The sequence below is a fragment of the Pezoporus wallicus genome, unplaced genomic scaffold (genome assembly GCF_028554395.1).
Source record: "Pezoporus wallicus isolate ANWC-B61680 ecotype Strahan unplaced genomic scaffold, APGP_CSIRO_Pwel_v1 contig_2776, whole genome shotgun sequence".
NCBI lineage: Eukaryota > Metazoa > Chordata > Aves > Psittaciformes > Psittacidae > Pezoporus > Pezoporus wallicus.
The window spans coordinates 216,771-244,448 of record NW_026642992.1 but is presented as its reverse complement, the minus strand read 5'-3'; the positions used below and the strand labels follow the sequence as shown (position 1 = coordinate 244,448).

The 27,678-nt window shown below is 38.9% G+C and overlaps 1 protein-coding gene across 1 annotated transcript; it reads right to left on the bottom strand.

Annotated features, from left to right (window-relative positions):
- On the bottom strand, positions 1-26,899 carry KIF27 (kinesin family member 27). Its single transcript, XM_057396493.1, has 17 exons — positions 26,547-26,899; positions 25,074-25,274; positions 22,761-23,719; positions 18,667-18,810; positions 16,009-16,182; positions 12,421-12,596; positions 11,889-12,022; positions 11,201-11,356; positions 9,949-10,157; positions 8,878-9,075; positions 8,433-8,546; positions 7,226-7,402; positions 6,382-6,597; positions 4,296-4,502; positions 3,401-3,599; positions 2,482-2,646; positions 1-581 (listed from the first exon to the last, which is right to left on the bottom strand). The coding sequence occupies exons 1-17, from the start codon at positions 26,854-26,856 to the stop codon at positions 121-123; spliced, it is 4,200 nt and encodes a 1,399-aa protein (XP_057252476.1). The 5' UTR covers positions 26,857-26,899; the 3' UTR covers positions 1-120.
- Between the last annotated feature and the right edge of the window lie 779 nt (positions 26,900-27,678).

Sequence of the window (27,678 nt, the reverse complement as noted above, 5' to 3'; positions counted from 1 at the left end):
AAACAAGATCCTCATCTTTATTTCACAGCTCAGCTAAACAATTAAGTAATAACTAGGTATAATTATGAAAGAAACAATCATTTCACATGTTAAGTGGTTTAGAATGAAATATTTTTCAATCTACTCAGAAACACTGGACTTTTTGTCCATTTCAGTGGAATCTGCTGCAATAAAACTGACACCAACTCCAAGGCTTGAGCGTCTCAAAGGTAATTCAGAGGGAGGAATATGACATAGCTCTCGGCGAGATAGCTTTACTGGAGTTACTCTTTGAAACTGTGTTATGGTCTCTCTTCTCTGGGTGACAGAAGGTAGGTGAGGATATGATTTTGAAGGCTGAGCTTCACCTGTTCCTGTTTTGTCATCACTAGTGCTTGACAAGCATTCTTTGTTGCACCCAAATTCTGAAACATCTTTTCCAAGGTTGTGTAAATTCTGATGCGCTCTTAAAATATTTCTTCTGTCTGTTGCTTTTATTTTCCCTGGTTGACTGTTGCTTTCAGGGTTAAGTGTTGACTTGAATTCTTCAGAAGCAACTTCTGCTTCATCTTGGCCAGATGCTTTGTCATCAGCACTGTTATCTAAAATTAAATTTATCAGGAGGTACATAGTTAGAACCTATAACTCTTCTGGACACCTACCAGAAGAAATATTAGTCAATACAGTTTTACAGCATCAAAAACTTGTAGAGTGAACATGGTAAAAAAAGGACATTTTGTCATTTCTGTTAAAAAGTTTGTCATCTATAAAGGCATCAGAGGTATTAGCTAGTAACTCTCCTCTGACAAGGTACTGGTAATAAAAGCCTCACTATTCTAACTTGTTATGTATCGTGATAGGCAGTCTTAAAACAACTGAGCCATGACAGTCAAATGTGAAATTATTAATTTATTGAAAAACAGGCAGAAATTACATTAGCACAACATGCACAACACATTCTTCAAATTTGACTGTAATGTACACACAAGGCTTTTACTATTTTAAAGCACAGCAACAAATTCTGAAGTGCTTTTATTGCATTGTATTGCAGCATGCCTCAGAATGTATTCAAAAGCAAAATAACTAACCATGGAGGTTTTCTAGTAAAACTTACAAACATCCACATGTGAAAAGCTGGAAATTCAGAGGGATTTTCTCCTTGCTACAATTTTGCTAGGATGGGTATTTCTGCACACAGATATATGTCTTGAACTATGTACTGCTTTGTATACGAGACTCACAGTAGTCTTCCCGATGCCAGTTTATAATCAACCTCTAGAATATTCACGTTCATAGTTTGACTGTGTTATTACCCTTATCATTATTATCATTGGTGGTAGCAGCAGTGCTATACCTTATTTGTGTTATACCTTAATTACTGGACTGTTCTTATCTCAGTCCGTGGGGTTTACATTCTTTTGATTCTCCTTCTCATCCCTCCTGGAGCAGGGGGAGGAAGGTGGGGGGAAGTGAGCAAACAGCTGCACGGTTTTCTGGGTTGCCGGCCGGGCTTAAACCATGACAAAACATGTTTGGAGTTAACGGCTTGGTTTAAACCATGACAGTAATGAAGGTGTTGGCTCTTTATCCTGCTCAGAGGGCAAGAGCTGAGCCTTAATTTGCTCTTGGAGCAGCAGGTATATGATCAGTGTCTGTGTGTTAGGGAGGCATGACACTGCCCAGGTGGAAATAAATGGAAGCATCTGCTAGGAGGAAGAACCAGTCATGCTGAGCCTTAAGAAGAAACACAGGGCCAAGAAGGCTGTATTGTGCGTGTTAGGTATTTGTAGTGGCATTGCAAGGTGTGAGACAGCTAAAATAGTGACAGAAATAGAACCTTCTTTTTACCTCCAACTGATTAGCTCTACTGAAGGTTTGAATTCTGGCAAGTAGGACATGAAACAATTAAAAACTTATAGTAGCAGTTAGTTGTTGGTGTTTTGTTTAGGTCTTTTTGTGTGTATGCATTTCTTTTTTTCTGTTTGTTAGGTAGGGGTTTTTATGTCAAAGCACAGAATCACATTAGGAAGCTCTTCTTTTTTCTTACAAGTGTGTAAATCCCCTGTTTTAGCCTTAACAAGAAACAAAAATAAGTTAGTAACTGAAAGTGTGGAATTCTTCAATTTTCCATTAAATAACTTTTAAGAAATCATACGCTGGTAGCAGCCTAGCTAAAAGCATGGCATATGACAAAGCTGTTAGTTACAACATCATTCAGACTATTTCAGATAGTAAAATTAGTTTTTCTTAACCACAGCAGTCTGAGGTTGTAGACCCTGAAATTAGGTTAGAATCCATAGAAAACCGGAGAAATTAAACTACTGTTACAGCTATAAACCAGTGTTGTCTCTCATTTGAAACTGGGGGAGAGGTGTAATATATTCCTGGAGTTAGGTCAGAACAAATACGACTTTTATGTCTGTCTGATACACTTCCGTGTGCTGATCACCCATCAAATGGTCTATTGACAATTGCATAAATATTTTAACATAATATACCTACACTTAGTGGCTGCCCATAATTGATAGGATGACTCTTCAGTTAAGCCCTTCAACTTCTTCTTCAGTTCTCTGCTTGTTTTCTTATAGAAGAATAAGTCTTTTTCCAGTTGCTGGACTTTTACTTCGTATGCTTTCAAAGTTTCTGAAATACCTTCACTATCTTGATCTAGGACAAGTAAAACTAGTTTAAGAACCAAATACATCTGTGCCAAAAAATCAAGATGCCCAACTAGACAGAATATGTCTTGCATCTTCTCTTCATCAGGGACTGTAGTGATAGGACAAGGGGTAACGGGTTCAAACTTAAACAGGGAAAGTTTAGGTTAAATATAAGAAGTTCTATACCGTGAGGGTGGTGAGGCACTGGAATGGGTTGCCCAAGAAGCGGTAAATGCTCCATCCCTGGCAGTGTTCCAAGTCCAGGTTGGACAGAGCCTTGGGTGACATGGTTTAGTGGAAGGTGTCCCTGCCCATGGCAGGGAGGTTGGAACTTGATGCTCTTAAGGTGCTTTCCAACCCTAACTATTCTGTGAGTCTGTGATCTTGCTGACACTTTGCTTGCAATGTGTACATTTTAACTAGTACAACACAGGACCAAAAAGGCCATGCCAACCCCACTTGTCAGTTTTAACAGGAATATTTAGAACATCAAGATCAGCAGAACCAGTATCTTTAAACTTTCCAATATTCCAAATTCAGTATAAAAACACAGGAAGTCTGATACCGCTTTAAGAAAATGCTCTGTTTTACACACATACAGACACTATGTGCCTGTTCCTCAGCAACCTGCACATCATCAGAATTAGTGACAGCCAAAATATACCTCTGAACATTTTTTTTCTTTTCAGCTGGAATATAGTATTTGTCAGTAGTGACTGAAGATAATACTTACTGAGCAATAACCCCCAGGAAAAAAATACCTTTGAAATGATGCAGTATCAACTGTAGTTTTTTTTCATGTTCTTTGTGTTGTAGGGTCAGCTGCCTGTCACACTGCAACTTCACGTGGTCAACTGCAGATTCTAACTCACGTATTAAGTTTTCCTGGTCTATCACTTTCATTTCCTGTTCTTCAATTCGCAGTTGTAATTTTCGTTCAGACTCACGTAGGCCAACAATCTAAGAAAGAAATACACTTATTTTGATTTATTAAACCATTTTAATAATGGTTTTTACCCTTCTGCCTAATAAATTAAAGCATACAAAAGCAATGGTTTCTTACAAGCCATAAGCTTGTGGAATACAAACTTGCCTACTGCTATGAGTTCACACTTCATGAATGAGGTCTGTACTTCTGATCACATGGACTAGTGGATTTTTTTTAATATTCTGTGGAGAATTTAAATTGAAACAACAGTGATTTCCTGATTCTGGAAAGATTAAATTGCATCCCATAGACAGCTTGTTCACAAAATCTCGCAAGTTTTACCCAAGATCACAAAGACACACCATGTCATAATACATTTCATTTTTGTTTCCAGATGTTAGTATGAATCTTCAGTATGTTGCTGTAGACACTGCAGGCAGTGTGTGCAAAAGTAGTTTATACGAGACTTGGGAAAAAAATAGTTTAGATTTGCAGCACCTTTTAAAGTAATGACTTGAACCAGAACATACAAAGTTAACACACAAGTAGCCTATTTAGATTAATGTAAAAATTAAAAATATCTTAATTCATAGCAGATGTATGTAACCTGAAGAGATTTTCACTAAAAGCTTGTTAAATGTAGTTTGATTTCTTGACACCATTTCATTTCACTATCTAGAATAGTAACAGAAAACAGGATAAAATGTTAGTCATTAGCCAAAACAAACCTTATTGAAATATTTGAAGATGATAGCTCTGAGCTCAGCAGCAGAAAGGGAAACTAATTGTCCTATTACATTATTCTCACTTTGTGAAAGAATCTGAGAAGATGACTTAAGCAAGTGCTGGCGATTCTGAATACATTCATTCTTATAATCAATAGCAGCCTCCAGGGCTTCAATTCCTTCTTCCAGCTGAAAAAGGGCATGTTCTTCCTACAGAGAAACACATAAGAGCTTTTTTTTTTTTATTTAAAGAAAAAAGTGTAGAACTATTCTTTCTATACATAAGACATCTTTAATTTTATTCCCAAGAGTGAAATTAAACTTAAGGGCAAGATAAACTAGTAGTAGTACAGAGAATGGAATGGGGAAAATAAGAGGTAGAGTAGAAATCTGGAACAGCTGCTATAGTACCCCTACCATGATACAGAATCAATTGAATGGTTGAATACAAAATCAGAGGTCATGTTTCCCTTTTGATCCTTTCCTCATCCTCCCCCCACTTCTGCTACTATTTCTTTTTTGGTTGTGCTTGTTTTCTGTTGGATTAATGAATGACTCAGGTCAGTAAGGAATTTGATGGCTTTTGTAGGGAAGTGGCAGAAATGCATGGCCTGAAGCACTGTAGAAGACTTTGAGGAGTAAGGCAAATAGGGTTCTTTCTGGCACATTATCACTTTAGCCGTATGCCTGTACTGCTGCTCAAGACCTAGAAATAATATGCATACTTGATACGAATTTATTATATCTGCAGTGTAACTACACTGGTCAATTCAAGTGTGGGCCACTTGGGTAATAAGATTTATTTTTGCTTCAAAAATACAGAGGCTTTCAGGTGAAGTTTGCTTTTTCACAAAATCCTATAAAAAAAAATCAAGGGGCATTGCTGCTCTGGAGGGAAGGAATGCCATCCAGAGGGATCCTGACATGCTTGTGAGGTGGGCCAGTGCCAACCTTATGAAGTTTAACCATGACAAGTGCAAGGTCCTACACCTGGGTCGGACCAATCCCAGGCATAGCTACATGTTGGGCAGAGAAGAGATTCAGAGCAGCCCTGCGGAGAAGGACTTTGGGATGATGGTCAATGAGAAAATGAACATGAGCTGGCTTCAGTGTGTGCTTGCAGCCCGGAAAGCCAACCGTATCCTGGGCTGCGTCAAAAGGAGAGTGACCAGCAGGTCGAAGGAGGTGATCCTGCCCCTCTACTCTGCTCTCATGAGACCTCACCTGGAGTATTGTGTGCAATTCTGGTGTCCTCAACATAAAAAGGACATGGAGCTGTTTGAACAAGTCCAGAGGAGGGCCACGAGGATGATCAGGGGACTGGAGCACCTCCCATATGAAAATAGGCTGAGGAAGTTGGGTCTGTTCAGCCTGGAGAAGAGAAGGCTGTGTGGAGACCTCATAGCAGCCTTCCAGTATGTGAAGGAGGCCTATAGGGATGCTGGGGAGGGACTCTTCATTAGGGACTGTAGTGACAGACCACATGGTAATGGGTTCAATCTTAAACAGGGACAGTTTAGATTGGATATAAGGAAGAAGTTCTTTACCATGACGGTGGTGAGGCACTGGAATGGGTTGCCCAAGGAAGATGTGAATGCTTTATCCCTGGCAGTGTTCAAGGCCAGGTTGGACAGAGCCTTGGGTGACAAGGTTTAGTGTGAGGTGTCCCTGCCCATGGCAGGGGGGTTGGAACTAGATGATCTTAAGGTGCTTTCCAACCCTAACTATTCTGTGATTCTATGATTCTATGCAAGTACATTGCCTTGTTCTGTGTCCTAACATTAAAATATCTGCCTATGATAAAACAATGAACTTCTAGTTCCCTTATTTCTCATTATATGATCCTTAGGCCATTGGAGTTTGTCAAGGAACTAGCTGAATTAGGTCCCTCTGACCATAAGCTTTGTTCACTGGTACATAAGTGGTGCTATCATGGCAGTATTTTAATTTTGCAATTTACATAAGTACCCAACCTCAGTTCCTTGGTTCAAGCTTACCTAATAATTGGAGACATTTTAGGTTCTGATTAGAATGCTTTGTTATACAACGCTATCTAAACCCAGTATTTATCTCAGAGGTGCATACTTACCTCAGTTGACAACACTTTACCATCTTTCAGTTTCTCATCCACACTGTTTCTTCTTTTGAGCAGCTGATCTCTTTCTGTCTGGAGAACTTGAATTTTTTCCAGAATGTGTGTCTTATCTTCAGTGGTGCTGCCCTGAAGCTGCATACCTTTATCACACAGTTCCTGATCCAGCATACTTAAGCGAGTAGACAATTTCATACTATCTTTGTTTAAAGCCTAAAAAAAAACCACAGCAACCACAGATATAAAACTGAGATACCCCTTCCAGTAAGAAAATTGTAGGTGAGACTGTCACATTCTGCAATGAAAGACTTGCCTGCTTCTTGTAATGAGACCCCATTTATTTTGAGTAAACAGGTACCATAAAATTTACTATTTACTCAAAAGATGAAGGAAAACAGAAACAATGTGCAGTTTTCTGCATACTAAAAATTAAAGGGACTAGTCTTTATAAGTGACAATGATACTTCAATTTCTATTCACTTTTGCTACTGAAAAATAAATAATACAAAATGTTTCCCTGTCATGTTCTCCAGTTTGCGAAAGAACTGAGTCATATTTAGATGTCATATTTTTTAATGCTGTGCAATAACAGAACACAGTTCTGTTTTGTTGTTGGAATTTTGTTTTGTTGTTGGAATTTTGGGGAAAGAAAGAGAATAATAATAATTATGCTGTGTTATTCACATTTTAGATGTTGATCTGCTCAAGCCACAGAATAACTTCATAGCAGAAACACAGGTCACATGGCTTGAGCCTCTTCTGCTATCTTTCTGGCTTCCCCCCACCATTCTTTCAGTTGGCACTGTAACTGTGGCGAGTTTTATGGGTTTTATTATACCACCTGGCTAGATCTCAATTTCTTGATTTCCAGGTGGCTTTTCTCTTGCAATAATGCTTCTTTTTTGGCTACAATGGCTTCTCTTTTCTTTAAATCTTCTTCTAGTTCTGCTAACTGTTGGTGCTGTTGGAGAATTCTTTCAATTTCTTCATCCAGACATTTCTTTTGCTCTTCTAATTTCTAAAGTTTAATTGGAGATACAGAGAACATTAACCAAGACTTCTGGAGTCAGAATTTGGTGATTACGTTTTAACTTTTTCAGAATAACTGATAGAACTGCTGAAGAAATTGACATTTCTAATGTTAACATTAATTCTGCAATGGAGTCTTGACTCAGAATAATATAGAAATTGAACTGGCTTAAAAAGAGGCTGAAAAATGCTACATTGCTACATCTCATATAAACAAATTTGTATCACGTCTTTAATGAAATGTATTCTTTTTCTAAGAACAGTTATATAAATAGATGTCTTCTACATAATCACAGCAATTAGGTTTGAAAGGTATCGCAAGAATTCAGTTAGCCCATCTTCACTACATTATAGTTACCAAAGACCAGCTATTTGTGGAAAATGACAAGCAATTATGATGCTGAAAGAAACACAGCAAATGGGAGCTCTGATCCTGCTAGCACACTCAATTATAAATTTATTCTCAAGCCCCACTTTATCAGCGAATATATCCCTGGTATGGCTAAAAAGTTGCCTTTGTTTAACTTCTTAGATTTCTTTCACCTTTAAAGACTTTGGATAACTCATGAAACTCTCATGTTCCAGTGTCCACATCTGAAATTATGCACAGGACATGTATTTTTCTAACCCCGTTAGGAACTACCAAAACTATAGACCTCTGTCACATATGTCAGAGAAAATAAAAAAACCTAAACAAACCATGGAACATTTCTAATAGAGCTCATCAGGATCACCCTCAAACCTACCAGCCAAACAAACTTGTTGAATTCTTAGGTCTTTGAATCAGCATTTTTGACAAATCACAGAAAGAAAAGACATTAGAGCTTCTCCTTTTCTTCATTCAAAAAGAGTAGAAGAGTTGCTAGACTATACTCCCAATTTTTGCTATAGCAAAAAAAAGGACAAACTATGATTGAATACCCTTCTTCTGAATACTTTACAAAGATGACTAGGGATGAAGAAAGAATGTTTGGGGGTTTTTTTTTAGGGCCTACACAGATTTGGAATAGATTAGCTACCTGTAGCTTCTGTGAAGTTTCCACTGAGTCATTTTTCTTCTTTTTAAACACAGCAATCTCTTTATCCTTAAGATGAAGGATCTTCTGTTGTTGCTCCATCTTTAGCTGAAGTTCCTATAAAGAAAAGCCCCATTATTCCTGCCTTAGTCTGTTTTTAAAGTGCGTTTAATGTCAGAGTCAACACAAGTATATAATCTGAAATACTGACCCTAAATTTCCATGTAAAATTGCAATTTAGAGCTAGATATAAATAATAAAAAGCTGAAAAAAAAGGCAAACTGAAGATTTCCGTTAAAGTGTTTATAGCAATTTCTTAAGTGCATTTGTCAAGAAAGTAGCTACTTAAAACTGGACAGCCTAGCAGTATAGTTTATTGACTTCAGGGAAGCAATGTCAAAACTGGCACATCTCATTCTTTGTCTCAAAGAACCAGGAAGAATCCTACTTTAATTTGTTGCTGGTCCCGCTGAATCTCTGCTTCTAGTTGCTTCTTTTTTTCACTCTCCTCACACAATCTCTTCTGTAGCTGGGTCTGCTGATGCTTCATCTGAGCCACATTCTGCTCAAGTTCTGTTGCTTGTCTCTCACTTTGGTTAGATAATGAAGCCAAATTTTTAGTGTCTTGCTGCTTCTTCTGTAAGGCCTGAATGTTCATGACAAATTTCAGCTTAATAGTAGAAAAACTAAAATATTACTCACAACTTCATTCTTTATTTCACTAAATTCTTATGAGTCAGCAAGACTTACTAACCTCTGTGCAAACAATCATTCATTATTTCTCTGGTTTCTGAGCTATCTGGTAAAGTTGGCACAGCCAGAATTAACCTCAAGCAAAATGAGAAGGTAAGGTAAAGATACAGTTCATGCCTGGCAATACTATGAAAATAGTAAAATCTAACAGGACTCTCAGGTGTGGGAAATGTGCAGAAACATAATGGTGCCAGAATGCTGGTCCTGAGCTACAGTCAATAAGCCACCTGCCTCTTTCTTCATGGGGTTTATCTAACCCACCATTCTAGGACCAAGAAGCACAGAATACCTAAACTGGCCGTACACAGAACTTAAGCTTAGGTATAGCAAAACTTAAAGGTAGAAGGTCAGTGCCATATAAGATGACTGTATTAGGCCTGGTCTTGCAAACCATCATAGTGATTTGCTTAGAGATGGAATTTATACAGTACTTTCATAAAACATTGATTTTATTTATGGCAGGTTACAACCTTGTGACAGTCTCCATGTATAGGTTATTTTATGGTACTACACACAATGGTGTATAAGCATCTCATATTACCCACTTCTTTCTTGGTTTCTTATCTACCAAGAAAATACTGTATCTAACCACATATGTGGATAACATAAATAGCATTCTGTGTATAATAGTATTAAGTTTCTCATTATCTACTTCAATCAGCTTCCAGTGTGTAAAACTGGTGAGAGTTTTACAAGCAGAGTGTTAAGGTTCAAAAGTGATAGCAAGGCATGGATTTGCAAACCTTAATGGTCGGATCAGACATACCTGCACTTTCAACTTAGCTGCATCCATCTTCTTCCGGAATTCCTTTTGTAACTTTGTTTTCTCAGGAGTGTCTCTCAGCTCCTTATTACTCTCCAGCTCCTGAAGCTGCTTTTGCGTTTCAGCCAGTTCCAGTTTGGCCTGCTCAGATTCTTGTTCCAGTTTAGTTATCTTCAAAGAACATTGCCTGCTTACAGACTGAGCATCCTTACCTTAAAGACATCATATCGAGATAGTTTAAAAACATCAGGATAATCAGTTGAAATGTAATAATTCTGTAGTTGTATTACTTACTTACTTTATTCTGGCTAAATCAATAATTTCTGAGATATTTTTCCAACCTTAAAGGAACATACAGTTCCTTTATAACTCTGAAATAAAGGAAAGAGTCTTAAAACTGAGTTCTTTATGAGTCACCATTTGTCACCAAATAAAGTGCCACCTTAATGCCAAATAAAGTGAAATTCTTCCTACTGTAGTTTTTGTGAAAATGGCTCTCATGTGTTTCATAGATTTTACTTTTTCCAGAAGAATATGCTGTTTATTTGTTACTCAATTATCCTTTTAATAATTAGTAAACAACTTTGGATTGTGTTTCTGCCCTCTTACTTGCCCTGTTTGTGTTATCTTTCCAAAGTACTGGGGGGGGGCACACAATCTTTCTCAGTGCCAAAAGACAACCTCAAGAGAAGGTATGCACAGGGGAAGAGTGTGACTGAAGGGGCTGAGCAAAGAGATCCTTACAGTCATAATAAGGCTAGTTTCTGGCAGGCATATAGATACATACATACTGGGACAGATGTATAAGGGTGTAGGCTAACAGGGACACTGACCTTTTCCCTCATCCACTTCTGACTCCTGCTTCTCTACTGCAGCGCTGGGAATGTTTACATTCGCAGCACAGTGATGTATCTTCTCTGCTATCCCAGACACCATGTGACAAATACATGTCCACAAACAGATCAGTAGCACTAAGTATACATGAAAAATTAGACGACTGGTGGATAAAAGCAAAAATCAGCAAAGCACAAAAAAATACAACAAATACATTTGTGTATCATAGCAGAGTAGACTGTAATCAAAATTTACAGCCTTCAGTGCAATCATAGCAAATAATTAAAGTTATGAATCTTTATTAAAATTATTCTTGCATAAGATAATTACATAAAAACTAAAACAGGACTTCAGAAGTTTTGTGACTTCTCTTTTTTTTCTGAACTTCTTCATTCTAATTTTTCCTACAGTAGCTACTTACCTGTTCTTGCTAATTCCTTAATAAGTTCCTCTTTCATTCTGATATTAAGTGCAAGTTCTCTTATTTTTTGCTCAGCCTCAGTGAATCTCAACTCTGAATTCTTTAACTTCTGCAAGTTAAAAACATGACATTTTTGGAGGCTGTCAATCTCTTCACCTTGAAAGAAAACAAAGCAATATAGCGATAAAAAATCTGGAATATGCTCTGTATCCAAAAGATAGAGCTCTGCATCATTGTGTGTGTGGAATTCAGCTACATGAAGTAAAAGAACCAGAAAGAGAGACTAGCACAAGGAAACTTTTCCCTGCCATGTAAACAGTAAAAGAAAGAATGGTATGCACTAGTGTTTCAAGACCCTAAGTGGGAGGAAGAATATTCCTAAAACCATTTCAGTCCATTTCTGATAATAGCATTTATTTTCTTTTACTGAAGCAGTTCTAAAGATTCATATCTAAATAGCTTTCAGTGTATATTTTCTAGCTTGTAAGTATTACTTAAACATTAAGGACACTAATATCAGTTTCAGAAAGGGGAAGAAGCAGAGAATCTCAAAGCCCAGACTGATCTATTAACAAAAAAATATTTGTATCAATTACACGTATTTTGCTGGGAAAAATAATTATCTGTGCTGAAGACATTCTTGTGTATTTTGACACTGTCAGATTTGCTCTCAAGACTTCCATTTTACCTGTGGTTGTGTCACTGTGTTGAGAAGATTTGTTGGATAAACAAGACTTGTCTACCTGACATTTCATGTCACTTAGATCAGGAAGAAAACACAAAGAAGCCTGTTTTCGTGTCCATGTTCGGTTTATGGAATGCCTAGGGAAGAATGAAAAACATGCTATATTCCAAACATGGTGGGATTTTGTTTTTCTTTAAGCTTCCAAGTATGTGATTGTAACAGAGAAGAATCCCAAATTCACATACATAAGCATTTCTACCTTCTCTCCCATATACTCTCCACTTCCCCATCTGCCCTGATCTTCACCATAGATTCTAGCCCCTAAACCAGGATTATGCAGTCATTGTTACATCACAAAAACAATGTTTATTAAACTTATTTTAGTTTAAAAAATAGTTTAAATATGCTCTGTTGGTCCCCTAAATTTACCATAAAAACATCATAAATGGTCTCATATTATGGCAGGTTAGAGAGTAATACTACTTTTGTTATACATTTTTCGATAACAAAAATTAAAGAATATTAAAAAAATTACTTAAAAGAGGTTTTCTTTTTGCTGCCTGTACTTTCATCCTCTTCATCACTTTGGTCAGAGAGATGGCAGTGAAGGACTTTATCCTGATCTTCTATGCGGCTCAGTGTCATCTGGCTGCGAGCACGGAATTTTGCCATTACCCGGGCAAGGGAGAAGGCAGGGGGGCTTGTATACACCTGTCAAAAGCATACACAGAAAGTTACAGGTAAAAACACTTGCAACAGTTTATCAATTCTTTACAGATATTTTAAAAAAAAACCACACAAACAAAAAAAAAACCCAAACAAAAAACTCAGTTTAAAAGTCTGTCATCACTTGAGCTTGTAAGCAAAATTACAGAGGTTTTCTATAATACCTCTGGATAGCTTTGCAACAAAAGGTTTTGCAAGAGCTTAGAGCACTTGTACGGCCCGGCACAAGCAATCCAGGAGGTTCCTCGGTTGTGTGGAAGACAACTTCCTTCTGCAAGTAATAGAGGAGCAGACAAGGAGAGGTGCCATGCTTGATCTTGTGCTCACCAACAGGGAAGGGTTTGTTGGAAATGTGATGCTCCAGGACAGCCTTGGCTGTAGCGACCATGAGATGCTCAAATTTGAGATCCTCAGGACAGTGAGAAGAGCATGCAGCAAGCTCACTGCCCTGGACTTCAAGAGAGCAGACTTTGGCCTCTTCAGGAACCTGCTTAGTAATATTCTATGGGATACAGCCCTAGAGGGCAGGGGGGCCCAAGACTGTTGGTTGATATTCAAGGATCACCTGCTACAAGCTCAGGAGTGTTGCATCCCAACCAGAAGGAAGTGCAGCAGGAGGGCCAGGAGACCTCCTTGGATGGATAAGGAGCTGCTGAGGAAAATTCAAATGAAAAAAGAGGCTTATAAAAGAAGCAAGGACAGGTGGCATGGGAAGAGTACAGGGATGTTGTCCGGGAAGACAGGGACCAGGTTAGGAAAGTTAAGGCCCAGTTAGAATTAAACTTGGCTAGGGGTATTAAGGATAACAGGAAGGGATTCTACAGGTACATAGCAAATAAAAAACAGACAAGGGAGAATGTAGGCCCTGTCAGGAAGCTCTCAGGAGAACTGGCTGCACAGGATTTGGAGAAGGCTGAGGTTCTGAATGACTTCTTTGCCTCAGTCTTCACTGCCAAAGGCTCTGACCACACCACCCAGGTCTTGGAAGGGAGATACAGGGACTGTGAGAATGAAGACCCTAGTCCCTCTGTAGGACAGGATCTGGTTTGAGACCATCTTAAAAATCTGAATGTGCACAAGTCCATGGGTCCTGATGAGATCCATCTGCGGGTCCTGAAGGAGCTGGCGAATGAAGTTGCTAAGCTGCTGGCCATCATATTTGAGAAATCATGGCAGTCAGGTGAAGTTCCTGATGATTGGAAAAAAGGGAATAAAACCCCCATTTTCAAGAAGGGGAAAACAGAAGACTCGGGGAATTACAGACCAGTCAGTCTCACCTCTGTGCATTACAAAACCTTGGAGCAGATTCTCCTGGAAGGCATGTTAAGGCACATGAAAATCAACAAGGTGTTTGGTGACAGCCAGCATGGCTTCACTGTGGAGAAATCCTGCCTGACCAATTTGGTGGCCTTCTATGATGGAGAACTGATGGTCAGGGGTAGAGCAGTTGATGTCATCTACCTGGACTTGTGCAAAGTGTTCGACACTGTCCCACACAACATCCTTGTCTCTAAATTGGAGAGACATCAGTTTGATGGATGGACCACTCAGTGGATAAAGAACTGACTGGATGGCTGCACACAAAGAGTTGTGGGCAATGGCTCAATGTCCAGCTGGAGACCAGTAATGAGTGGTGTCCCTCAGGGATCGGTGTTGGGACCGGTCTTGTTCAACATCTTTGTCGCTGACATGGACAGTGGGATTGAGTGCGCCCTCAGCAAGTTTGCCAATGACACCAAGCTGTGTGGTTCGGTTGATACCCTGGAGGGAAGGAATGCCATCCAGAGGGACCTTCACACGCTTGTGAGGTGGGCTGATGCCAACTTCATGAAGTTTAACCATGACAAGTGCAAGGTCCTACACCTGGGTCGGAGCAATCCCAGGCACAGCTACAGGTTGGGCAGAGAAGAGATTCAGGGCAGCCCTGCGGAGAAGGACTTGGGGGTGTTGGTCGACGAGAAAATGAACATGAGCAGGGAGTGTGCGCTTGTACCCCAGAAAGCCAACCGTATCCTGGGCTGCATCAAAAGGAGTGTGACCAGCAGGTTGAAGGAGGTGATCCTGCCTCTCTACTCTGCTCTCGTTGAGAGCTCACTTGCAGTATTGTGTGCAGTTCTGGTGTCCTCAACATAAAAAGGACATGGAACTGCTGGAACAAGTCCAGAGAAGGGCCACGAGGATGATCAGGGGACTGGAGCACCTCCCGTATGAAGACAGGCTGAGAAAGTTGGGTCTGTTCAGCCTGGAGAAGAGAAGCCTGCATGGAGACCTCAAAGCAGCCTTCCAGTATCTGAAGGGGGCCTATAGGGATGCTGGGGAGGGACTCTTCATTAGGGACTGTAGTGATAGGACAAGGGGTAACGGGTTAAAACTTAAACAGGGGAAGTTTAGATTGGATGTAAGGAGGAAATTCTTTCCTGTTAGGGTGGTGAAGCGCTGGAATAGGTTGCCCAGGGAAGTTGTGAATGCTCCATCCCTGGCAGTGTTCAAGACCAGGTTGGACAAGGCCTTGGGTTGTATGGTTTAGTGTGAGGTATCCCTGCCCATGGCAGGGGGGTTGGAACTAGATGATGTTAAGGTCCTTTCCAACCCTAACTATTCTATGATTCTGTGATTCTAAATGTGAAGGAAGGCACTATTAGCAACTCATTATCTAGTGTAATATATGAGGAGGGCCACAAGGATGGTCAGGGGACTGAAGCACCTCCTGTATGAAGATAGGCTGAGAAAGCTGGGGCTGTTCTGCCTGCAGAAGAGAAGGCTGTGTGGAGACCTCATAGCAGCCTTCCAGTATCTGAAGGGGGCCTATAGGGATGCTGGGGAGGGACTCTGCATTAGGGACTGTAGGGATAGGACAAGGGGTAATGGGTTCAACCTTATACAGGGGAAGTTTAGATTGGATATAAGGAGGAAGTTCTTTACTGTGACGGTGGTGAGGCACTGGAATGGGTTGCCCAGGGAAGCTGTGAATGCTTCATCCCTGGCACTGTTCAAGGCCGGGCTGGATAGAGCCTTGGGTGACATGGTTTAGTGGGAGGTGTCCCTGCCCATGGCAGGGGGGTTGGAACTAGGGTCCTTTCCAACCCTAACTATTCTATGATTCTATGGTTCTATGATCAGTAAGAATAATTCGTTTTCTATAATGCTCAAAATCTGAAGGAAAACACCAAAAAAGACTCCAGCTTTAGCACCTGTGATAATTTTAAGCCTGAAGATTTTGGACAACTGTGGCATAGCATATGTTGCAAGGCATTAAAAAGTAATTTTTCAGAGTCTTCAGTGGGAAGCTAAACATCATCTGAGAAAGCCACCATAAATTGTCATTTCAATTCTAACTACTGAACTATAACCATTGCAAAGTAAATGGAAAAAAAAGTAACATTTGGATAGACCTTACCTTTCGGCTCTCTGTCCCTGAAGGTGGCTGAAGAGAATGTAGCAGACTCTTTTTGAGTGGGACACTGTATGGCCTGCTTGCACTTGAGAAGTCTGAAGTTTTCACATCTGTAAGCTTCTCCAATTTCTCTTTTAGCTGATCAATAAGCATTTGCTGTTCCACCATTTTCTCATTCTCATATGGAAAAAAAACAAAGCAAAGCTGTTGCTGATCGTGAGCTTTATGTCACATCCACCACTTATAAATTCCTTACAATGGTCATGAATCTTGTATATCATTCACTGACCTGAAATTGTTCTGCAGTGAACAGGTAAATTTTTCAACAAACTGAAAATTCTATGACATTGTCATCAATCTAACACACACCCCTCAACTTTGATAAATATTAGACACATTTTTGTCCAGAAAAGATCTATCCAAGATAAGTTACATTAGTTTATGTAGGCATATAGTGGGAAGATGATGACATCCTTACCAGCATGTGCTTACTTTATACATGTATTTATGGAGAAATAAAATGGGAAATCAACAAAAATGTTCAAATCAAACATGTGATCTGAGTCTAATTAAACATGTATACAGGCTTCCTCTTTGAGCAGTTCCACTTCAAAGATTATTTGTATTAATAAACATAAAAATCATCCCAGGCTACTTCTTTAGCTTCTACCCAGCCCCAACACTGTTGATAATGCTAGTTGGAAGGACTTACCTATCTGCTTCTCCAGCAGCAGTCTGTTTATATTTTTCATAAGTACTTATCTTACCTAAACTCATTCATCCATAAGGCCAGGATTATATTTATTTTCAACTCCCTCTCTTCCTTTCAATTCGTTTCAAAGTACCTTTAAAATCTGGCCTAGTAACAACAGGAAACTTGAAGAATAGCTAGTGATAAGTCAACCAGAAGTATTCAATGAAAGATATTTTGCATCCTCCTACTTTGAATAATACATTTTTGTTCATTCTTTACATCTTGTTTTCTTAAACTGCAGGTTCCTTCCAAACAAATACAGACAATGCCTTGCAAACTGACATTTTATTGAAATACATAATATTCCTATGTCATAGGAGAACAGAATAGATATATGAATACCATATTTGTTATGATTTTTGGAAGCAGTAACAGCCAACTGATCCACCTTGAAGCTACTATTTAACCTTTTTAGGACTCTTCATCCCTGGTACCCTTGTACATACAACCCCATGGCGTACATACAACAGTGTACATGCAACACGTGTTACATAAATACGTCTGTGTATAAGCATTAAGATCTAGTACCTGCTAAAGTTTCTTCTACCATGTATCACTAGCGACATATTCCTGTGAACACAACTTTAAAAATTTGACAGAAGTGTTTGCCTTTCATTATTCTCCCTATTTTATCTGTTTTTAAACAAAAGGGGCAGTTTAGCGTACTATGTACCAAAACGGTGCCTGAGAGTTCTCAGGCTTCTCTTCTGTCTCTGAAACTGAAACAATCATGATCTTTTACCTACACTGTGACTGTTTCTGTTCATTACCTCTACCTTGTATCTTCCAGAATTTATGTAAGTACCATCTCAGTGTAATCAATTGAGACTATGGTGTACAGGTTGAAAAAAAACCAAACCCAAAACCAACAAAAACAAAACCGAAACAAATAAAACAAAAACAAACAAAAAAAAAAACAAACCCAAAACAAAACAAACCCAAACCCAAAAATCAATCTAGACAGAGGTGACAGAAAAGAAAGTGACAGAGGAAAGAAAAAGATGATGACTAGTATACTTACCTTTCATTCACTGACTCTCCTCAAGCCATCAGCAAAGAGGAAAAATGAGAAAAAGAATAAGGAGCCAGAATACTAGCTAGCCATGTTTTTCTCTTTTAAAAAGTCAGATAATTTATCTATCATCAACATGACAGGTAACACCAGGAGGCTGTTAACTATTCTTTTTACAGTCTCTTGGTTCTTGAAATGTTATACATTTCCTACCCATCATAATTTCACTAGCAAGCTAGAGAAGGAAGCAAGCAAGCAGTGTTTCTATTGTGTCACTCAGTTTTATCTAATAGTAAGTGTTCAGAAATTTTGGATTAAATTCTGCCTAATAAAGTCAAAAGCGAACAACACTCTAATTCTTAATAAAGCTATAACAAAATATGTTTAGGATCGAGCCAGGCATTTTTAGGGTCCAAGCAGCCTCTTAGAATCATTAAGTCACAGAATGCTTTGGATTGGAAGGAACTTTGAAGATCACAAACCAACCCCCCTATGGGGTCTTTACAGTCTCTTTTTTTATTCAGAAGAATCTTTAAAGGTCTTTAAAATCCTAATTCATTAAATGTCTTGAAACTACTTAGCAATAACACACATCTGGGAAGAGAGGGATGTGTTTAGGAAGCATGGAGAGAGTGAATAATTCACCTCATATTATATAGGAAGGTTGTGACACAGGTAGGATGATATACAAACTATCACAGTATTGTGCTTCATCCAGTAGATAAACTCAACTCATTAAGTGATGCAGCTCTAACTCAAACAAAATGCCCATAAGATTGACAGGTAGTTAAGTCCAAAAAAAGTCTTAGGGACTTATCTTGAAATAATGAATGAATTCATACATGGAAGAATTGTTCAATACAGATACAGGTAATGTGTACCAGAGGAAAAATACCTGTAATCTATGAGTTTCTTGAGCCTCCTTTAAAGATTCCAGTTGTTCTTCATTTTCCTGTAATAATGTCTTTATCCGATTCTGCAGTATCTGCAGTTCACAATTCTTCTGGCTAAATACTTCTTCATCCATAACGAGAGCCTGCTACATAATAAAATACAAGTTCAGCTGGGGAAAAAGGGACTATTGATTTTCTTCGGAAAAGTTTCTTTCTTGAGAATATTGTACCCATAACGAAGGCTACTTTACTGAGGTAAATATCTAAATCCAATTATTCTCATGCAGCCACAAGATCTCAGCATCAACCATTAGATTCATATGCTTCTCAGATGAAAAAAATAAGGACAGCTGCCCTCATTCTGCAACTTGGATAACAGCCTAAAGATTAAAGAAACCTTAAGAATGCTTCTTCAGGTGTTCTTGTGGATAAATAATCTAATACTAATCAAAGGAGACTTTCAAACACTAATCTTCCAGAAAGCCTGTAGAACCCATATGAAATACGGAAACATCATTGTCTTCTTGCTCTAAAACTGGATACTTCTGTACACTAATTACCTACATCTTTCTTTCAAGAAAAGATAACTCTGAACAGCGTTTAAGAATGCACTCAAGAACCTGGTATCTTTAGAGAATAGAACTTTTTTCCCAACTCTGTGTACCTATGCATATGTTTCTACTAAGCATAGTTGACAAATGTATCCTGTTCCCTACAGGTGCTGTATCATTATGCAGAGTTGAGCCAACTATAGAAAAAAAGAAGCTAGCACATATGTTAGCATAGTGACAGAGTGGGGAAGGATGAAGAGATAGAAAACTAAGTGGCATATTGTCAATATTGCATTAAACATACCTAACTAAAATCAGAATATATCTGCTCAGTTATATTGGGTGTGTCAGTTCTGTGAGGAGAAATTATCATGCTTGAGAAAGCTGAGAGCTCTTCTTCCCCTAGGTTGTTGTCTAGCACTAGCTCATTCGAGCTACCAGCATGACAGGATCCTCATGGGATATCTGCAAGCTAAGTATCCCCACAGCTCCTGTATACAGACTTTCAGAACCAAGGTAGGTGCACCATCCTACTTCCTCATATCCTCCCCACAGTCACAGAGAGAACCACAGGGTGGCACATGGTGTGTGTTTATGGTTCCCTTTCCTTTGAGCAGAGAAAGGCCGAGTTGTGGTAGCTGAAATGCTGGCCTGCGGGGGCAAAGAGGGAGACTATCCACATTCTCTCAGAGTTGCTGGACCTTGTTGAACAGTCTTTCTGCAGTTGAGATGCGGGTCAAAAGCAGGGAAGGGGAACAGAGATTCTCTTTAAATCACTCGAGATGCCAGACCAGTCTGTACAAGGTTGGCACCTCAATGTGAGCCCAACCCATTTTGGCTAGGTTGCTGATGCATGACATCAGTGCACTTTGTACATACTTCTGCTGCACAGACTGTGTTCACTGTATGCCATTCCAGGGCACCTGATTATTGTCCATATCACTGTAGACTACCTTCACCACTGCTAATTCCCTCAGACACTGGATACCTTCCTCTGTGGTAGTCCACTAGCCTTACTGGATTACAATGTCTTCCTTAAGAGGGAACCTGGTATTAATAAGAGCCAGCTCTGGAGGCTGTGGGTGGCTGCCCCTCTTCCAATCATTCTGTTAATCGCACAGTCCCTAGCCATGAAGCCCAGCTGCTATGCCTTGCTACCTTCTAGATCCCTGCTGTTAGCCCCACCATCCCAGCACTGGAGCAACCAGGTAGCAATTTGTTCATCTTGCTCACAGACAAAATCTTTCCACCTATCTTGTAGCTTGGTCATGGATAGGGACTGGGTAGTTTCCAACTCTTACGATTCTTCTCTTTTTCCTCCCCTGTCCTGCTACAGAATAGACTGACTCTTCTGATTCTCCCTCTCTCAGGAGGAGCTGGTCTTCTCTTACTGAGTTGACTTATGCTTCCACTGTTTCTTCTTGACTACAGAAGCAACTATTACAGTTGAGAGTTCAGTCTCTGGTTTAGTGCCCATTTATGTGGCCTCAGAGCAAGAGACCTCACTGCCCATTTGTGGGCTCTTACATAGGGAAGCCCTCTTGCATCTCTGATGGCACTGGATGGTGGCTTGACAGGCAAACACCAGGTCCCAGTACAGCTTTGGAAGTTTTTGTGTTTCACTTGCTCTCCTTCAAATGGTGTTTAGTTTGATGGGTTTACAAGCCTGTTCAGCTTGAAATCCCAAGGTGTCAAAGTCAGTAACAGCCCTACACACCTGCCTAACTCCTCCCATACACCCTGTCACACCAGGGATTAATCACCTTCGAGCATATTCCTCTGTGGCACCCATAATTATTTAACCTTATGAACAATAATCAAAATCAGGATGACAAAACATGCACCAGTGTGAACAGTCTGCTTACATAAGATTATTGAAGGAACTGAGAAGTCATTATATCAAGGCTATAAAAGCCTATCCTGGAGAGAGGAATAGGTAGGTGCCATTCTTTCCTCCTGACACACAATGTCTGAGAAAAAAAAAAAAAAGGGGGGGGGGGGGGGGGGGGAAGTTATAGTTGTTGGTTTTGTCTATGAGCTGGTTCTTGGAATACTGGGACACAAGCTAAGAACCAAATACCAGATTAGATTGAAGGCTGGTGGTTTTATCATAGCTATGTAAAACCCAAATACCAGATTAGATTGAAGGCTGGTGGTTTTATCATAGCTATGTAAGACCCAAATACCAGATTAGATTGAAGGCTGGTGGTTTTATCATAGCTCTCCTAAGCAAAGGAAAGCAAAGTGATAAACAACACACTAAATGGCAAAACTGGAAAACAGTAAGTCAGCATATTTACCTAAAGTAAATATGCCAGCATCATGATATGCATCAGTCACTCAAACAACAACTTAACTAATCAGCTATAATAGCTAGAAGTTTAATCTGTACAATCTAATTAAATTTGTCATTATTTTGAAGGCCTTGAGCCACAAATCAGGTGCCAAAAGGTTGGGAGCTAACCCCAGCAGGCATCTCTGCACATACAGCTGCTAACTCAATCCCCCTCCACCCCCAACCTCAGTGGTATAAGGGAAGAGCAAAGGAAGAGCACAAAATAACTGTGGGTTAAGTAGAAATTGTTCAGTAAGTAAAGGTGAAGTGGAAGAAGAGGGAAAGAAAATAAAACAAACCGACTGATGCAAAGATAATCACCCACCACCTCCCAAGTGTAACTGATGCCCAGCCAGTTCCCAGACGAAACATGGCAAACCTCCCTAAACCTCCTCTTTTAATTGCTGAGCATGATGTTGAATGGCATGAAATATCCCTTTGGTTAGTTTGAGTCATTTGCTTAGACGTGTGTGCTGAAACCTTTTCTGCACCCCCACTTTTCACTGGAGTGTCAAAGGGGGAAGCAGAGAGCCTTGACACTGTGCAAACACTGTTCACAGAGCATTGTATTGGTCACAAACCCAAAACACAGCACACAACAACCTGCTATGAAGAACATTAACTCCATCCCAGCCAGGCCTAAATACAAAAATCTAGCAGATGAAACAGCTCAGCCTCAGAATCATCCTAAAACTGACTAGCCAAAATATAATGTTACTTTACTTATTTCTGTAATGATTAAATGATTTTCTATTCAATCACCCATTAAGATAAAGCTATTTTGCAGGGATTAGACAAAATACAAGATTGTGAATGAAATGTAAATTGTCAAATTAAGTACAAGTAAGTGTAACAGTTTACAACTTTCAAAATTGAATTCAAGTTAGCAGACTCCTCTTTCACATAGTTATTTAAATCCTTAGCAGTCTGCTAAAACTTAAAATGGTTAGAGCTAGAAAGGACCTTAGGATCATCCAGTTCCAATCCCCTGCCATGGGCATGGATGCTTCACACTAGACCCTGTCGTCCAAGGCTCTGTCCAACCTGGCCTTGAACACTGCCAGGGATGCAGCATTTACCATTTCTTGGGCAACCCGTTCCAGTGCCTTACCACCCTCACAGTAAAGAACTTCTTCCTTATATCTAACCTGACCTTCCCTTGTTTAAGTTTAAACCCATTACATTAAATTATCAACTTTTAATTAAATACCTGGCATTTCTTTAGTTCCTGCTTTAGATGAAGAATTGTGGTATGATGTGGCATTTGGCTGGTCTCAGCTCCTGTGTCAGTTTCCTGCATCATGAGATCTCCCTTCCTCACTTCCTGTACCATAGTGATCCAGCTCTGCAACCTGTCCCGCTGACTTCTTTTTAAAATAACATTATCATTCAAATCAACCAGAAATGGGAAGGCTTCATCTACACAAGTTCTATAACTGAAATATTGAACCTGAACCTGAGCGAGCTGCTCCTCAAGTGAACTGATACGATTTTTTTCTTGATTTAAGTCATGCAAACACTGATTATTGACTTGCTGGTTCTGCAAAGCTTCTCGAAGCAATCTGATTTCAAGTTCCATTTCATCAATCCGGTCTTGATCAGGGTTGTAATTTACAACTGGTTTATTTCTAATGTTTTTGGCTCTGTTGGCATATTTGAGGGAATTTAAAGATTCATCAAAGTCTGATGAGGATGGACTTATACATGTTATCATGACAGTCCTGGCATTTCCTCCAAGTGAGTCTTTCAAAATACGAGTTATTTTAGCATCCCTGTATGGAACATGTACACTTTTTCTTTTTGGGTCTCCAAGGGCACTGATGACATTTCCCAAAGCTAACAGACCACTGTTTATCTGAACTGATTCTTTGAAGCGTTCACCAGTATTTCCAGTCTTTGTCACCCTCTCTGATCCTGCCAAATCCACAAAATGAAACTTCGAAGCAATCATCTCAGCTGATTTCCAAGATGAATTCTGTGCAGCATCAGTACTTTTCTGAGACTCTGTAGACCATTTCTGACAAATACTGATGGTAAAAATGGCGTGAGATCGACTAGAGTGCTCATTCATTTGTGTTGTTCCTGTGTGACGAGCTGCATTGCCGTTTTCCAACAGGCTCATAACTTCATCTGCACATTGTACTTGGAATTCCTTAGCACCAACAATCACTTCAAACACCAAACCAAAGTAAGTTAGAATAATTCAATTAATTTTAAACTCCTCAGCAATATTTTACAGCAGTTAGGAAGGGTCAAACTATACGCACATATTAGAGAAACCTACAAGCCTGCATTATTATGAGGTTACAGCATATAGGTATGGAAAAATAAGACAACATGTGAAAAGCATAAGGCACAACACATCTGAAACCTGCAGATATTTATGTATGGACATATTATGTCATAGCATTTAAAAGAGTATCTTAAACACAATACACAGCTTTGCTCACACACTGCCATATCCATATGCAATTTGCAGTCTACTGCTATCTAGGAAAAGCATGAACAAAATCAGCTCAAAGGATATTTTCCTAGCTTAAAAAAAAAAAACAAACAAAAAACAAAATCAAGACTAAAAATAAACAAGTATGTAGTAGAAATGATTCCTAGACTATGGTAAGAACAGAATTTCTATGTAGCTTGTGTAGTTGGGCCTTTTGGACAGTTATACTGTAGAAGTATACTTCTACCAAGTACTCCACCAAGCATATTTTTTGTCTGTTGCTTTAATGAAGGATGAAAAAACGACAGAAGCTGACTCCAACTGTACTGAAGAAGAGCAACAATTTAAAATATATTATATACTTTTGAATCCTTATGAAGCAATGATACTGTCCACAAGATTTATGCTAAATTAGTGCCTTCTTCCAGCCACAGATAAGAAAACCACGCCAGCTCAATACAACAATATATTAATATTATATTAATAGAGCAAACACAACAATTAGAATATAAAGAATAAGTGTGGGAGGAATGACATGCGGAAACAGGCAAAAACCATTATACAGTTTCAGAACAAAGTCTCTCTGTTGTGGATTCTTCTAGCATTTTCATGTGGTGGACAGAAGAACTATAGGATAAGTGCTAATTTCAAAATCTCAAGAAAATACCAGATGCTAGTCTCAATGAATTGCTGTCTTCCACTCATTTCATAGTGAAAGGGAGTGCTGATATTTAAAGTATAAGCAGCTTAACAATTATAATTTTGAAGTGAGAAGCAAAGTTTTAACTGTAAAATACTTACTCAAGCAAATAATCACACACTATTGTGTTTGTAGACAGAATCTGCAGAAGCAATACTGTATTTCTATTTTATAATTTGTTGCCATTTCTGATGGAACACATATATTGTTCACAGGCATCGAAAGCCCCAAATTGCTCCAAATCAGCTAAACTGAGTTTATACACTGAAAATAATGTTTTTCTAGTATTAGTAATGAATAAGTTCTTTCAAGAGAAGGCAAGAATAACTTGGGCACATGTCTGAAGCCCAACACACCAAATTTTAGAGCTGAAATCCTACCTGTATTTCCCTTTTCATCTTCTCGGATATGTAGTTCTTTTACAGAGTTCTCCAAATCCAGTAAATCTCGAAGTTCTTCCTTGTAAACCTCTATATAAGACACTTTGACATGGAAGTCAATGTTACAGTTTTCAGAAATATGCTGAAATAATTCCTGAATAGCCCGTGGGATTATGCCCTCTTCATCCTCTGCAACTGATGCTAAAATATAAGCAAAGATGTCACAGGAGCTTGCAGTCATTTTGCCACATAAATCACAACAGACTGAAGATTGAGATAAGTCTGTAACATTTGCTACTCAAAATACTGAGGAACCTGAAAAGGTCAGTGTTCCTAAGGATTTTTGTAAACATCTATTTTTATGAGGTTCAGAATATTTGTTTATATCCATCAATAGGATTCATAGTTAAGTTCTAAATTACATGTTATATTCATGGAAGTTATGAAAAATATGGAGTCTACTTTAAATCTGCCAGGGTATAGATTTCATGACTCCATAGTCATGGAAGTTATGAGAAATATGGAGTCTACTTTAAATCTACCAGGATATAGACTTCTTCTTTATTCATACTCATTATGATTGCCTCAGGGAACTGGGGCTGTTTAGTCTGGAAAAGAGAAGGCTCAAGGAGACCTTATCGCTCTCTACAACTACCCGAAAGGAGGTTGTAATGAGGTGGGGGCCAGACTCTTTTCCCAAGTAACAAGAGACAGGACGAGAGGAAATGGCCTCAAGCTGCACCAGGGGAGGTTTAGACTGGATATTAGGAAACAAATCTTCATCAAAAGGATGATTGGGCATTGGAACAGGCTGCCCAGAGAAGTGACTGGGTCACCATCCCTGGAGGTATTTAAAAGATGTGTAAATGTAGTGCTTTGGGCCATGGTTTAGTGGTGAGCTTGGTGATGCTATGCTAGTGGTTGGACGTGATAACCTTAAGGGTCTTTCCTAACCTAAATAATTCTATGATTCTAAATAAAAGGAAGATTTTAATAACTATCAAGATATTTAGAATCAGCTATTTATATCCATTTGAAAGACTTAAATCATATATTTATATGTTGTTATAGAAATTTCTTAAAGAAAAAAAAAACAAAAGCAAAAACAAAAACCAGATTGAGGAAGTAAACAATTGCTTGACTAAAGCAGACATTTTCAAGGTAAGATAAAGGTAGCAAGAATCTCCAAAACACTGCATTTCAGGAAGAAATTCTAGTTTAAGCTGCACGTTAAAAATGGGCAATGAGCCAAAGTGCTTTATGTTATTTTTTTTTCTTAGATATGCCTAATTTATGGAGAATTTGCGTTTTAGAATAGTTTAATTATCAAATGAACATTGGAAACTTTTTTTTTACTCTACCTTTTTTTTTATTATACCTTAAAATTTTGCAGCATCATCTGCTATATATTTTATATTTACATTGCACAACTACACTGTTCACCAGTGAGAAGGAAAACTTTCTACAACCTACCAATGTGGCCACCTCCAATAGTGTAAGTCTTCCCAGAGCCTGTCTGCCCATATGCGAACACTGTAGCATTGTATCCTTCAGTCAATGACACTAGAAGAGGCTTAATGCAAATAGTGTAAACTTCTTCTTGGGTTGAGTTTTTGCCAAATACAAAATCAAAAGTGAAGACACGGTCCTTCCCAATGATAATCTGTTGTGTATTTGGGACTAATCTCACACACACTTGATGGTTATGAAGTACTTCTTTGGAAAGCAGAGGTCTGATTCGAACTGCAACTTTAACTGGGATCTCCTCCATGTCAGACTCCATCCCTGTGCTCCCCACTTAGTATGTTAACACACTCATCAGGAAATCTGTTCACGTAATTCACAGCTGTCTGTAACATAGAAGAAAAGCTTTTCCACATTCTATAATAAATAAGTTTCCTGCCAAAGCAGTAAGTTGACATTTCCTAAAAAATATATAAGCACCATTACACTCTTGAAAAGCACCTGATATAAAAGCATGCTTTAAAAACCTATTCAACATATGAAATGCCAAGCATTTTTAACTGTCAAGCACAGACAAAGGAGCTGTGTTGCCTACACAGGAGGTGTGATTTTGAAAGTATCTAATTATTACATATAAAGCATTTCTCTGAATTTAATCTGCATCTCAAAACATATTCCATTAATTTTTATTAATGATACATTTTAGCAACCATGGTTCCTTATGCTGCTCCCTGCACATTCATTCTCACAACATAAGCACTGTAGGGCAGCATAACTGTAAATATCAAGGAACACCCTTTCTTTACAGCTCCCTTGCATGAACATTCAAAACCCCTCACAGACACTGATGGAGATCCCAGCACATTTTCTTTCTCTAATTCTAAGCATCCTTGCAGTGCAAGGACAAGTTTACTGAACTCCTCTGATTCCTGAACTCCCACACGCTGGTTGCCCTTAAGAAAGCTGTTATTAACAAACTGGCAGAACTCATCAGCTAAGACCGCACATTCAAGCTGGTTGAAAACAAACAGCTTTGAACCGTTGTTGTCTTGTGGCTGCAGTGAGAAGAGTTTCTGCATTTTATTTTATTCCATTTAGTTCAAGGGCTTCACCATTCAGAGCTGAGAAAATATCTGAATTT

Coding starts and splice junctions, on each gene's coding strand:
- KIF27 (XM_057396493.1), bottom strand. CDS start 26,856: ATGGAGTCTGACATGGAGGAGATCCCAGTTAAAGTTGCAGTTCGAATC. Junction 12,597..16,008: donor CAGGGACAGAGAGCCGAAAG/GTAAGGTCTATC, acceptor TGCTTTTGACAG/GTGTATACAAGCCCCCCTGC. Junction 7,403..8,432: donor AAACTTCACAGAAGCTACAG/GTAGCTAATCTA, acceptor ATTAAACTTTAG/AAATTAGAAGAGCAAAAGAA.